Source organism: Choloepus didactylus, chromosome 7 (assembly GCF_015220235.1).
Source record: "Choloepus didactylus isolate mChoDid1 chromosome 7, mChoDid1.pri, whole genome shotgun sequence".
Lineage (NCBI taxonomy): Eukaryota > Metazoa > Chordata > Mammalia > Pilosa > Megalonychidae > Choloepus > Choloepus didactylus.
In genome coordinates, this window is record NC_051313.1 from 118185736 (window position 1) to 118200650 (window position 14915).

The following is a 14915-nucleotide window of genomic DNA, read 5'->3' on the forward strand; positions in this document are numbered from 1 at the left end:
CAGCCATAACCCCAAAACCCGTACAGCAGAGCAGAGGTCAGGGAGACTGGAGGAGGGGAGGCCGGGCTGGTGTGTGGGCCCTGTACACTGGGGAACTAGTAGCCTGGGCCTCCCAGGGCCATGCTGACTCCAGAAAGAATTTCCTGAACATGGTAGGGCTTGGAATGGCCTTGGAAGGTGCTGGAACTGAAGCCACAAACAAGCAGCCCAGCAGGGGCTGGCGGAGGCAGGGCAGGGTGAGCAGGCCAGGGCTTTGCCAGCCCAGCCTGGGGTCCTGTAGGGTGAGCAAGTGCAGGAGGGGTAGGCAAGGAGCTGGGCAGCAGGCTGCAGGGGGAGAGAGGGAGAGACCACCAGTCCCCGCAACGGCTGGGCCCACCCCACGATGGCAGGACAGCACTTCTGGGGTCTTCGGGGTAAGGCCAGCTTCAAACACTTCTAGCCAACCTCTAAAATGCCTGCCCCTGTCCTCACACCCTGGCTGGGAACTCCCCTCCAGAGCCAGAGGTTTGCAGGAGAGACACCAAACAAAGGAGCCAGGACTTGTGGGTTCAAGACCAAGCTCCACTTTCCTTTCTCCGAGCTTCAGTCTCAGAACTGAAGAGGCTGGAGTCCATGACTCATGTTCCAAGTCCTAATGTGCTAAGAGGTGCCCACCCACCATGGAACTACCCTTAGGCTGGCCCTGCCATCATCCCACCTCACCCCCAGCCCTGATCACACAGCAGCCTAACAAACATGCCCTGACCAGGACTCTGAGGGTGCAGGGAGGCCTGGAGACATAGGGATGGGCCTTCTACCCACCCAGGGCCTGCTGGAGAGGCCTTGGGACCTGGGCAGAGTGTGACCAGGGGTGCCCCCACCACCACCCCCCTCAAGCTGGAACCAGACACTACAGAGAGTGGTAGAAACGCGGCAGCCCAGGCACCCAGGTCCCCTGCCACAGTAAGTGGCTCCTCCCAGAGCTAGAGGGGCCTCTGCCCACCTTGCCAAGACCTGGGGCAGGCAGAGGAGGGGCTGGGGACTGGAGTCTGAATCCCCCTCTTCCATCTCCCCCAGCTGACTGGGCCCTGCAAGGCCTTGGGGGCCACGTGGAGGCCCAGGGACCCTGGGGAGGGCCCTGCTCACAGGCTCTGGGAAAACAGAGAGGAAGAGAAAGGAGGGCGTGGAAGGAGCGATGGGGGAGGAGGCTAAGAAGTCAAAGGAGTGCTTGTTCTGCTAAGTGACTTTTTTGTTGTCAAAAATTGGCCCCAAACTCCCTCCAATGGAACCCTAGGGCAAACCATCCTCTGCATACCCCCTCCTTGTCACCAGCAGTCACACTATGAGGCTGACCACACAGGCACACACCTTCCCTTCCCAAGCCTGCTCGCTCTGCCCTCTCAGGACCCACCCCTCTGGGCCTTCCCCACCCTCTCTCTCTCTTGCTAAGTTCTTCCCAAGAACGGCCTAAATCCCTCAGCTAGAGCAGAAATCCACTCCCCACCTGCCACATCAGCAGCTTCAAAGGGCTCCTATTCCTGCTCCAGGAAAGGCCCAGGCCTCCTGCCTCTAGCTGCCCCCCAACCTTCAGGGCCCCACGATCACCCTGAAACCTACAGCACCGGCACCCAGCACCTTCAATGCTGTGTTCAACCGGGGGATTCTGGGTGGGTCTCGCCAACAAGACCTGGAGCCACCCAGGCCCGAGAGCAAGGCAGGGGCAGGAGGAAGCCCGAGGAGGGGCCCTCACACATGCTTTCAGTCCTCAATTGTGTCCCAGGCACCTACTGTGTGCAGACACTAAAGACACAGCAGTGAACAAAACAGTCAGAAATCCCTGCCCAGTGAAGCCAACATTCCAGCAGGGAGACAAACGACAAACAATTAAAATAGGTGGAGTAGGTCAGCTGGTGACCCACACTAAGGAGAAAAATAAAGCAGAGAAGGGACATGATGGGGTGCATTTTACACTGGGTGGTCAAGGAAGGCCTCACTGAGGGTACAAGACCTGAAGCCAGCGAGGGAGCAGATATTTGGGGTAGATATGGAAGAACATTCCAGGCAGAGAGAACAGCAAGTGCAAAGGCACAGAGGCTGGGGTGTGGCTGATAAATATGAGGAACAGCAGGGAGGTCGCTGTGGCTGGAAGGAATTGAGGGGGGGCTGGGGGGTGATGAGAGAGGCAGTGGGTACCAGATCCTGTAGGGCAGAGAGGGCTGTATGCAGGGGGAGGGGGCTCCCAGGGCCAGAGGCAGTTGCCACACACCCAAGCATGCCCCAACCTAAGACCCCCAAGCAAAGCCCCCCTCAAAGACCTGTGGTGGGAGCAAGGAACACACCAGTAGATGCCGGGTCCCTCTGCAGGCTGGGAGGACCCCTCTACCTCTAAGCACAGTCCCACGGATGGGCAAGGCCCCGGGAGACAGGAAGCTGAGGATGCTGCAAGTTATCTTCAATCCCACTCCCCTCCCAGCACCCCTTGGTTGGACAATCTCAGGTCACCTCCCCTGAGAGAAGCAGCCACGTGGACACACAAGGTGGCAGCGGGCCCAGTGCATTCCTGGCTGCACCCGGGATCCGTCTGTCTGACTGTCGGTCTCAGCACTCACAGGTAACCACGGTAACTCCTTCCTCTGGCTTGGCACATTCGTGGCAGCCCTCATGCTGGATGGGCAGAGCTGAGGAGCCCACCGAGCAGGGAAGACACAGGCCCCCGGGGGAAGGTGCTGCCCAAGGTCATATATAAATTCCCTGAGGGCAGGAGTCATCTACATGGTGAGGGACTGGGCAGAGTCCAGGCCAAGGGAAGGGTTTGGAGATCATCGGGTCCAGCCCCCTCACCGTACAGAGACCCAGGCACAGAAGAGGGTCCTCCAATGTTCCCTCAGAAAACGTCCAGTCACACAAAGGAAGCCCTGTGGCTGCCAGGGGGTTTGTGGGGTTGTGGGCTTCTCAGGGGGTGTACCCCTGAGAAGCAGAATGTGGCACCCGGAAAACAAAGGGAGAGCCGGGCCATGCCAAAATGGCAGCACTATGAGGAGATGGGGACTTCCAGCCCCAGCAGTGTGGGGGCTGCGGAAAGGGGCCTATCTAATCCAGCCTATTTGGATGGAGGTGGAGTTGAGCAAGTGGAGGTGGCGGTAGTAGTGGGAGCCTTACCTCGGAACTTCTTAGGGGGGTTGTCCAGGTCCCCGGCCGCGGGCTCCACCACACAGCGGTCATCTACCAGCCTGGGGACAAGGCAGCTAAGTCAGTAGGACAGAAGATACCTATCTCCCCACAGTGTCCCTTCCTCACTCAGAACAGGTGATTCCAGGGCTCCAGAGACCCCACCCCCAAAGCAACTTCTTCCATCACTGACAAACCCCTCACCATCAAGTCATCCCCTTGGGTGACATATGGCTCCCTCCTGGAGTCACTGTCAAAGTGCAAGATCTTGGGGTGGGGGGGGTGGGGACAGGGCAGGCACGGAGACACACCAGCCCAGCCCTGGCCCGAGGGAGGAGCTGGGGCTGTCCTGGGGGGCATCTGTTGCCATCTGGACTGTCACACACCACGATCTAACTCCTGCCACAGCCCCGAGACTGCTGCCCAGACAGGAAGATGAGGGGCGAGGGGGCAGGGAGAGAGAAAGGGACAGAGAGATAAAGTCAGAGAGCAAACCAGAGAGCGACTTCAAGAGGAGGGAGGGACGGTTGGAGACAATAAGGGAGGAAGGGAGAGACAAGAGAGAGGCAGAAAGACAGAAATAGAGTCAGACTGTAGAGAAGGGGAAACAGAAGTAGAGAGACCAGAGCCAGGTGAGAGAAGCTTATGAGACAACAAACTAGGGAAAGGGCCTCTGGAGGTCAGGATGGGACAATGAACCTTGTCCCTTCCCAGTCTCAGTCAGGCCCCATTTCATACCTTCCTCTTTGGTCCACCTTAGGGCCTGAAATTCCCCCCTTACAGCCATGGCTGTGGTTAATCTACATTTCTGGAAGATATCCACCAATCCATTCATCCATCCATCCATCCATCCTGCCATCATTCCTGTATTTAAAACCTTTCAATGCCTCCCAGGCCTCTAGGATAAAGTGATGATCACCCATCATCGCCAGCTCTAACTTGAGCTCTTCACGCCCATCGCCTCTGAATTCTCACCAGCTTCCCTGCAAGGGGTTAGTCATTAGCACCATTTTATAGAGGAAGAAACTGAGTCTGCAGATTAAATAACTTGCCTGAAGTCACAGAGCTGATTCCAAAGCCTGTGCTCCTTCTGCACCTCCCCTCCCTGTGTTGGCTAGCAAGGCCTTTTGTGATCTAAACTCTACCCACTCCCCAGCCTCACAGCTCCCCTGTCCCAGCTGTGCTGAGCCCTGAGTTGATCCAGAGGTCCCCCCTGGAGCTCTCATGCTCTAAGGAGGGAGGCCCAACAGCCTGCAACGCCCTTTACCCGCACCAACCCCCACGCCGGCTCCTACAGCTGCAGGCCTAGCAAAACTCCACTCCTTCTCCCACCCTCAGCTCCTCTCGCCCACTCTGGGAAGCCTTCCTTGGCCAGGGCCCCTCTCCTGTGGGCCGCCTTTCCCCACACTCCCACAGCATCTGGCCCTGGCCTCTCCTGCAGCCATGTCCGTCTCTATGCAATTACACACTGTGTGGACACTGTGAGCTCCTCGAGGATGGGACCGCTGGCGTTTTTTCCCTTTGGACTCACTGGCACTTTGCACAATGCCTGGCCCATATTCATCATCATCATCTTCATCACACTAGCAAGCACAAGTTTGTTCCTGCTTTACATAAATTATTTAATTTTCTAAATGTATTTAACTATGATTATTTCCATTTCTCAGGCAGCAATCTGACCAAGGACAAGACACCAGCAAGCCCCAGGGTGGGTGCTCTGCAGCCCTCACATTGATGGGGGCGGTGAGAAGGTAGCTTGCTTGACAAGATGCCTCAGTCTCCTTTCTCTCCCCGGCCTCCCCAACCTTGACTCGCCCTTGGCCCTCTTCCCTCCTCCATCTACACTCACACCCTTGGTCATCTCAGGCTGTTATGGGTTCAAGAGCACCCACTGATGACCCCCAATTCACCTCCCCCTGGGCCTCTTCCCCTAACTGCAGACTCAGGTCCAACTGGCTCTTTGCTCTGCTTGGAACCCTCTGCCCCAGACACCCACCTGGCTCCCTCCCCCATCTCCCATGGACCTCCTCAAATGATTCCCTCCCATAGAGACCCTCCCTCCCCACCCTTTTTAGAATTGTAAACCACTGCCTCCTCTTATGGCCACCCCCCAACACACGTTATTGTCCCCCCAACACTGACACCACCTGACCTGCTATATGTTTTACTTCTTTATTTTGGTTACTATCCCCACCCCCACCCCATGGACCTAACTTCCATGAGAACAGAGATTTGTCTGTTTTATTCCCTGCTGTATCCCCAGCATCTAAAGCACTGCCTGGTGCAGGGCGGCCTCACATGAAATACATATTGAATGAGTTAATTCACTAGCTGCCGGGGGAAGTACAGAGAAGTAAAAGATAAAGCTCCTGCCTCAGAGAGTTAAAAATCTCATTGGGAAGACAAGTCACATGCACAGAAGAGTTAATAATATGAGGACTATGTATTGGTGCCAACTGGTGGTACCAGCTGTGGGTTTTGTCTAAGTTCAGGGAAGGGAGAGGTCAGAGGCTCGGCCAATCAGAGAAGGTGTGAAAGAGGAGGCAAGTGCAGCACAGAGCCTTGAATAATTCATAGGGTTTCCTGTAAGACATGAGTGAATTAGATTAGCTGCTTGTATCTCAGCAAAGGGACACAGGATGGATAAGTTTTGATGTGGGGTGTCACTGGTGATGGCCAGGAGCTTGGCACTGCAGTGGGTGCTGGACGGCCAGAGGGCAAGCAGGTGCAAGTAAGTGCAACTGAGGAGCGGCTGGGGGAGCCCAAACCCGATCCCACCTCCTTGGCCAGTGCACAAGGACTTGTGGAGGGGGCAGATGAATGTCATTGAGTCCTCCTCCTGAAAGACTTGCTGTCTGAGGAAAAACCCCTCCTCACTCCCAACTTCCCCATGCCTCTCCTGGGAACCCCTGGTCTGGGTCACACGTGCAGGAAAAAGACATGCAAATTCTGATGCCTACATGCTTTTCGTAATCCGCCCCCCCACCCCCAGCGCTAATCTGGTCATCACCTGGCTGTCCATCTGTCCCCACTCACTCTGTACAGCTCCTGAAGTTCTAATGTCTCTTTCTCAGTCCCTCCCCAACCCCAGTGCCCGGCCGGCCAGAAACCCAGCAAGGCCCTTCAAATACCAGTTACGTGGAACTCATGCAGCATGGTCTACAAAGCAGGGCACATTTTGGGGGTGCAGACTGAAGCCCCTAGAGAAGGGGAGGGATTGGTCAGGCGAGGAGCCTGTGCTCCAGGAGGAGAATCTCAAACATGGTTGGAAGGAAAGCATCCCAGACCAGCAGCTGAGGGGACCAGAGCAGAGGAGCAGGCAAGGAGGAAAGTCAGCGGAGGGGGGTGGGGGGGTTGCTGCAGGTATCAGAACAAGGTCAGCAGTGAGGACTTCCTTAGGAGGGAGGTGGGATCTTAAGAGCTTCCTCCCTCCACGTGTGGTCCCTCCACCCTCAGCATCACCGGGGGGACGGGAACTCGTCGTGCAGAATCTCAGTCCCGCCCAGACCTACCTCATCTGCATTTGAACAAGATCCCCAGGTGATGTCCAAGGATGAAAGAAGCTGAGCAAGGCTAGGCTACATCCTCTACCTCTCCCGGATGATGAGGGGTAGCTCTGGGCCCTCCTCATGTTTTTAGCCCCCACCTGGTGCTTGCATAGCTTCCCACATACAGTGTGAGCAAAGAAGCGCAGCCTTAGGCATGAGGTTTTCAGAGTTCCAAAGTGCCCCCAAGCGGCCCCTCAAAAGCCTCCCCTTCATTCCCCTGTTCATACTCATTAAGACCGAGGCATCCCCGGAAGGTTATCGGGTGGGAGGGGTGAAGCCATGAACAGATTGGCAGGAAAGCCCTTATCAGATGGTAGCTGGAGACTTGGAGCCAGAGGGAGGCCTGAGGGCTGGGACACCAGACGGGTAAAAGTCTTCAAGGAAGGGGAATCTCAGAGGGCGAGGCCGGGGTCTCCGAGCGGCTGTGTGGCTGGAGGCAGCGGTTGTCTAGGGGTAGCTGCGCGCGCCCCTCCCTCCCGCCCCCAGAACCCCAAAACTCCCCGGACGCTCGGAGGCCGCGGCGCGCTTTCCCGGAGGCCGGGCCCGGAGCCCAGCCCCCGCCCCCGCCGCAGAGCGAAACTCGCCGCCCCACGTGCAGCCATCGCCCCGGCCGTGCAGCCGAGGGAGGGCGAGCGCGGCCTCGCCCCGGCGTGCCTCCGACTGCCAGCCGGTGCCAGGACGCTGGACCTCCGCCAGGCGCGCCCGGGGGCGGCGGGCGGAAGGGGCGCGGCGCCGCCCGCGGGGGCGGGGCGGGCGACGTGCCACCTGCGTGCGCGCCTCCCTCCCCTCCCGGTTTGGCGGCCCTGGAGGACCCCTCCCACCCGCTGGCACCAACGTCCCGGGCCGTCACCGTTCCCCTTCCTCCCCGTCATACGGGGGCATCTGTGTTCATGAGACCGGCCGGGCCACAGGTGCCCGGCTTCGGGCGCGCACCTGGCGCTGTAACCAGACCCGCGCTGCCCAGGAGGAAGCTCCAACCCGGTCTCCCGAGCGCCTCGTCTCCGCCCCGGTGTCCGGCAGGGCGCCGCCTCCTCCCGCCCTCCGCCCCCCGCGGATCCCCTCGCTGTCCCGCCTCTGCCTTTGCACAAGCTGCCGCCCATCCTAGTCCTGCCACCTCCAAGGCCACACTTAGGCTCCTGCAGAGTTCCCTGCCTTCCCAAACGCAGGCAGCGCCCCTTTCCTAAGGGCCAGTGGCACCCCAGCTAAGATCATGTTAGTAAAAACAGTCCCTCCCATGTGCAGATATATTTTCACATTCAGTATCTCCTTCCATTCTCACCACAGTCCTGGGAGGTCATAGGGGTCCACAGAGTGGAAGGGACCTCCCAGATCACCCAGCTGGTCAATCAATGGCACATATACAGCCCAGGTCCTTATCCATTCAACAAACCCTTCCTGAGGACCTAGTAAGGGCTGGCTGTGGGACCCACCCTCAGGCAGCTCATACCCACCCTGCTGAGTGCCCTGAGGACTGTAGCCATGCCCTGCAGCCCATGCACATGCACACACACATATACACACACACACCAGGGCCAGCCCACCAGCTCAGGAGCCTAAAGACTGTTCCTACTGTGAGCCTTCCATCCACAGGGAAGCACAGAGCAGTCTGAGACTGCGCTATGCAATGCCCAGCATAGTGGGGCAGGGGGACGGAGGTAAGGGGGGAGCGTCTGGCAGGAAGCCTGCGGCAGGTCCTGTCCCCTGGTTGCCAGCTCTCCTCTAGAAGGATGCACAGGAGGGCACCATCCCTGAGATGCACATGGGAACTGCACCCAAGACCTAGATCTGAAGAAGGAGGCCCCATTCCGCCCAGGGTGGACTTGAGGTAGGAGCCACGGAAAAGGGAGTAGGGCGTGTCAGTGCTGCCTGGAAAGATTAGATAAGAAGAAGGAAGAAAGGAGCTAGAAGTGGGAGTGGGGCAGGGGAATGTCAGAGGGGCCTGAATCAAAACCTGCACCTACCAGCTTGGCCACCATCCGAGCAGCCACAGGAGGGGGGGATCACAGAGAGGGTAAATGCCAGGGAGACCCTGGACACCCCTCACCCCCTCCAGTCCAACACCCTCCTTCTACAGCTATGGAAACTGAGGCATGGAGAGGGAAACTGATCAGCCCAGGTCATACAACAAGTTAATGGAACAGCCAGTTCCAGGCCCCAGAGCTCCTGATGCCCAGCCTGGGCACTGGACACCACCCCACAGATCTAGGCCAGAGCCAAGGAAAGCCACTCCCAAAAGCAGGCACTGTCAGAACACTGGGCTGGGCTGGCAGTGGCTGGGGGGACCTCCTTCAACAGATACCCCATGTCATGACTGCTAGGTGGGGGTGGGAGTCAGAATGTTGGGAAAGGAACCCAGATGCATTGGCTGGGGTCCCTGTGTCATCAGAGAAAAGGAATCCAGGCCTGCATCCCTGCAAAAACATCCCTCTACTTATCTTTACCAAGGATCCACCCCTGTGCCTCTGAGGGTCAGGTGGTGTGTGGAATTTAAAGAAGAGCATGGCTCTTGCCTTCGGAGAGCTTAAAGTCTAGAAAGGACAGTCAGCTGCACACACAGAGAACTTCAAGTGTCTCTCTAGTGGGGGAAAGAGATAGCAAGGATGACAAAGGTCCCCAACTAGTGTGCAAGCCTTGGGGGCACCTGCCTCTGCCCAGAGGCCTGGGTTTCTAGCTCTCAGGATTGGGCAGGCCCTGGCATGTACTGGGGTCCCAACAGCTGGGAGCACGGGAAGACACATCTGCTAGGCCAAGGAGAAAACAGGGAGCAGGAGAAACAAGAGGGGAAGCTGAGAAGAGGTGCAAACCTGGGCCAGCCCTTGCCTCCCATATTGGCCTCGCCAGGCCCAGGCGTCTCCCCGCTCTCCATCACCCGGAGCTGGGGTCTCAGTGCGTCCCATCAGCAGCGCAGGCCCTCAGGCCTGGCCTGCCTGTCTCCAGACCTCCAGAGCTCTGGGAAGCAGAGCAGCCAGAGCAGCCCTGGCAAATCCAGAAAAATCTACATACCGTCTACAGCAGAGCCAACCCCATCTCGTCAGGGGCTCAGGATTGTAGGGGAAAAAAAGAGGGCGGGCACCATTTTAGATTAAAGGAGGCTTAAAAGGCATAAGAACCAAATGTAACACATGAAACTTGATTAAACCCTGAATCAGGAAACCGGCTGTCAAAGATAGACTGAGGACAACAGGGTACATTTGCCTACGGATTGGCCATTAGATGCTATTAAGAAACCATTCTTCAGTGTGATGACAGTACTGTGGTTACACAAGAACATATCCTTATTTCTTAGAGATGTATAATGAAATATTCAGAGGTAAAAGGACACAATGCATGTATTTACCACAAAATAGATGCAAAAAATAGATGCAGCAAATATAGCAAAATGTGGACAATTATTAAGCCTAGGTGGTGGGCATATGGGTGTTCCCTCCATTTTCCTGAATTGTATTTACCCTGCAGGCTGGTGGCAAGGGCTCAAAGGGACAGCATAGGTAAATGTGGAGCTGCCCATGGAAATGCTCTGCAATGTCAGCCCTCTGTCACCATCAACACCATCATCACCATCATCATCATCGTCATCATCACCATCACCATCATCAATGAAGCACAAGCTTACTTCTCCCTCCCCTGACCTCTATCACCCCTGGTACTGTTTTCTAGACTCAGACCCTGAAGAGCTCTCCTGCAGCCCTGATGGGCTGAGTGATTGGTGGGGAGAGGGATTTGTTAAACAAATACACAGAGCTGGCCTGCAGCTGCCAGGCACTGAGATTTGTGTTCACTGCCCCTTCTGGCTCTGTCCACCCAGCAGCCAAAACAGACTTTACACACCACTGTGATCTCTTACTCCCCTACTCAAGCCCCTGCAAAGACAACCTCCTGCCTGTCTCCCCAAGTCGAAACCCCTCTGTCTGGCACCCAAAGTCTTCTGTGGTCTAGCCCCACCCTACATTGCCCACTCCCCAGTCCACACCCTCAGCTTATCATGCTGTGAACGCTGGGCCTCATTTCTGCCCCCACTTTCTCTCCCACTTTCCCCCAGTGTGAAAGGCCCTGCAGCCTCCTCTCTGTGGATTCCCACCACGTGGCCCCCGGCAGGTCATCTAACCTGGCTAAACCCAGGGCCCTCTGCAGGGAATTGTGAATGGAGGTTCAAATGCCAGGTACCACTCCCACTCCCAGCACAAACCCGACATAGTCAGGGGGTCTCAGCTCAGACTTAGAGGCCGTGGGTGAATTCACAGGAGATGCGGGCTGTGCTCTCCTCCCGTCCCCCAGACCTCCTCCCCTCATTTCACACAGACCCACTCCCAGAGAGGGGCTCCACACGGGGTGATGTCTAGAGAGCAGGGCTGAAAGAGGACATGGGGGGACTCCGGATGGGTGTGCAGGGGTAACTGAAACCCAGAAATCTCCCCCCAAGCTGAGAGGTGGCGTGGCACCATCCTAAAACCCAGGGCTTCATCCCAACCCCAACCCAAGCCTCTTCCCCACCCCAGAGCCCCACTGGGCCAGGCCAGGAGGGGATGTGGGGTCAGAAATGCAGGCAGGGCAGAGTGAGCAGGTGGCTGCAGCAGGGCTCTTCAAGGCCGAGTCTGATGCAGCCTGAGACCCGAGAGGTCCAGGGTGGAAACTTAAGGCTGCTCTGTCCTCAGCCAAAGACCCCCCATCTCCCCCATCACATCCTTTGCCCCGTGGGACCTCTGTCTCACCCAGTCTCAAAGGTGGAGGCTGGTCTTACTCCCCCACGCCCCTAATACAACACTCACAAACACATGACTTGAAGTGGGCCAGACCCCTCTGTGGGACAGGGTTCCCCATTTCCAGCCCCCATCCACCACCACCACCACCACCACGAGAGGAACAGGAAGGGTTAGAAGGAGCCCTTGAAGTAAAAGATGTGCCTTCCCTTTGATCTCAGAATTCCACTTCTGGGAATTTATCCCGAAAGGATAACTGGACAAGTGTTGAGGCATGTATAGGCAAGGATGTTCAGTGCAAACTGTACATAACTGTGAAAATTTAGAAACAGCCTAAATGCTGAATACCAGGGTTGGTTAAATAAATTACGGTACAGCACCGCATGAGCATAACAGTGGTGGGTTGGCATGGGAAAACACAGCTTACTGTACCCATAAAAGGACAGCATAAGAAACCATATGTGCAGCTGGACATTGTTTTGTAAATCTTTATTTGTGTATATGAAAGGCTAGAAGGTCTAGATACAGAATGTTAATGTAAGTCAGCAGTTGTATTACAGATAATTTTTTACTTGAGTTTTTCAGGTTTTATCCATGGAACATCTTAAATAAATGAATCTGTGGGTTGGGGTAGCTGAGGCCAAGACCCTGTCTTGGAGTACGGGACAGGGGTAAGTCCAACATCTCATTCCAGTGAAATCACAATTAGATGAAAGCCAAGGGCAGGTCTGAAATCCACCTGGGGATTGGATTTGGCATGGGAGCGGCAGTCCCACTTCCTGGAATTACATGTGTCTGAGAAACTTGAGGCTCAAAGGGCACTTACAGACCATCTCTCCCAGCCCCCCACGCATAGGCTGGAACAGGCTGGAACTCTGTCTTGGTAGCTTCTGATTCCCCAGTGCCTAGAACAGTGGCTGTACATAGTAGGTACTCAAGAAGTGTGTATTGAATGACTTAATGAAGTCTGACAAGGGCTGAGAGGCGGACTACTGGGGCAGAGTGACAGGCAGATGTAAAAGGTAGACTTCCTGGCAACCTGTCAGCCTGAGCGGGCCCTCAGGCCAGGGATCCCAGCCCTCGCTACACATTCACATCTCCTGGGGAGCTTTTAAAATACCCAACAACAGAACTCACCCCTTGAGATGGTGATACTATAGCCTGGGATGAAACTTGGAGCTGGAATTCTTTTAAAGTTCCCCAGAGGATTTTCAAGTGTAGCCAGGGCCCCTTAGAAGACATCCAGGTGACAGAAACATGCTCCAAGGAGCCAAAATTACCCAGCAAGTTTGTGGCAGGACAAGAGAAACTCAAAAAACATCTTTCTTGGAGACCAGGGACTTTCTCCACATTTACCGCCCCCCAGCTCTGGGTCCTGACCTGCAGTGCCCACCCTCCTGGGGAGGGATGTGGTCTCCCGGTGATCACCCAGCCCTAGGCCATGGGGTCCAGAGGCCCTGAGAGTCTCCCAGCGGTGCTCCAAGTTTGACAAACAATGGAAGCTCAATTTCAAGACCTCCTCCACCCACACTCCCCAGACTTACTCCCTGTAGATCTGGGGGCCTTCCCTCTGGACACTGAAGACAGATCTTCAAAAGACTAGATGTGAGACCCCAAGGGGCCCACCCTGAACATTCAAGGCCAGTTCCTCCCAGTTGCTGGGCCAGGAGCTGCATTAAATCCTCCCCCTTTGTGCTGGCCCTAATCAGCCACCCCAGCCTTGGCCTCTGCTGCCTCCCACCTGGGGTGAGGAGCAAGGCAGCGGCACTGCCCAGGCTCTGCTGCCAAGAACAGGCATGGGCCTGCTTTCCCCTGCACCCTGGCGGTCTCAACCCGCTCCAGGATCCGCTCCTCAGAATCCTCCTGTCCTCCTAACCCAGAGTTAATGTGCAATCTTCACCAGGAGCTATAATTATCCAGGCGGCTCTAATGGCTCTCCTCCACTTTGCCCTGCAATGGCCTGGCTGGAATCAGAAGGCTGCTCCAGCCCCCCCTCTCACCAATGCCCTTCTTCCCACCAACCCAGCCAGCACCAATTTCATTTCATCCAGCCCTTACTCAGCACCTCCTGGGTGCCAGGTACTGGGCTAGCCTGGGAACTCAGTCAAACAGCCTCCAAAGTTCGCAGACATGGGCACCAACAGCCACGGTGAAGGCAGAGGGGACCAGAATTGAGAACAGAAGCAGACAAATTCTAGGGGAAGATGGGGCAGAGAGAGATTCACTTAGAGCAATGCATCTCACACTAGCACATTCACATCCCCTGGGGATCTTGCTAAAATGCAGATTCTGATTCAGTAGTACTGGGAAGAGTCTCTGAGATTCTGTATTTCTAACAAATTTCTAGGTGATGCTGATGCTGCTGGGCAGAGGACCAACACTTTGAGTAGCAGTGACTTTCAGTACTTAGAAACCATTCTTTCATTGACTCTAAGTTCTGAGAAGGCAGGAAGCACAGCTCCCCTATTTGCCACCCAGTCCCCAGAGCCCAGTAGTGCCTCTGGATGTGCTGAATGGACGGAGGGTGTAATTAGTTAATCCTGGCAAAGCGCCTAGAGTTAGACGTGCCAACAGAAAGATCTCCGGCTAATTGTAAAACAGTGTGATGAGCACCCGAGTGGAGTTTGTACAAAAAGCAGTGCAAAAGCAGAAGAAAAGGCGCACCGCTCTCCTATGTAGGAGGCTGCATTGCATTAGGTCTTAGAGGGTGGGACAGATTTACCCAGCTGAAGGGCGCGGGCAACAAAGGAGCAAAGGTACAGAAAGTAAAGAGAGAGCATGGGAGAGGCTCCAGGAGCCAGGAGTAGTGTGGGGCGGCTGGAGCTGCAGAGGTAGGAAGGTGGAGGTGAGAAAAATCCAGAAAATTTAGTTGGAGCTGCCAGGCTGGGAAGAAAGCGTCTGTCTGTGGAGAGTCGGGAGCTTTGGGAGGTGTTTGTGCAGGGAAGGGGCACTGTGGGGTAGAAAGGCTCAGAGGTCACCAGGTCCTGCCCCAGGATCACAGTGGACTGGAGGAAGCAGCTTCTTGGGACAGGAAGAGCAAGTTCTTGGGACAAGATAAGAGAAAGTTACATTAGGAAGCAACCAAGGGATCCCCCTTGTGAGGGGATGAGGCCTTCATAAGGGAAGGTTAGCAGGGAATAAGAAGTGTCTTCTCTGATTCCGTTAAATCCCACTGTGTTTAAAAGTACCCACTGTGTGCTCAGCCCTGAACCAAGCACTAAGCAACAGAGGTGGTCATTCCCCCAAACCTCCCCCCGACCCCCATGCTGCTCACACCATGGGGCTTCCTACACCATCTGCCCCCACGCCCTCCCCCTCCCCTCCGCATTATCAGAGGTGCTTATTATACACCTACTATGCGCACGCCCTGGCTAGTCAGGGCTTTCTGGGGTAGGCCTGCAAAACCGCAGACCCAGATGTGGCTCCACCCCTATCCTTTGGGGATTTGAGAGAGCAGAAGTCAAATCAAGTGGGGGTGGTGGCGGCTGGAATTCCACATTTGAATGAGGAGGGAATGGGAGAG

The 14915-nt window shown here is 55.9% G+C and overlaps 1 protein-coding gene across 2 annotated transcripts in view; it reads right to left on the reverse strand.

The window, feature by feature from the left end:
• ITPR3 (inositol 1,4,5-trisphosphate receptor type 3) overlaps positions 1-14915 on the reverse strand; it is a 76963-nt gene that overhangs the window by 46629 nt on the left and 15419 nt on the right. For both annotated transcript variants that reach the window (XR_005217804.1, XM_037842438.1), the window contains one exon: positions 3139-3209. Coding sequence is in view for 1 of the 2 variants with exons in the window: in XM_037842438.1 (XP_037698366.1) it covers positions 3139-3209 (71 nt within the window). In the remaining variant the exon portion in view is untranslated. The remainder of the gene's footprint in view (positions 1-3138; positions 3210-14915) is intronic.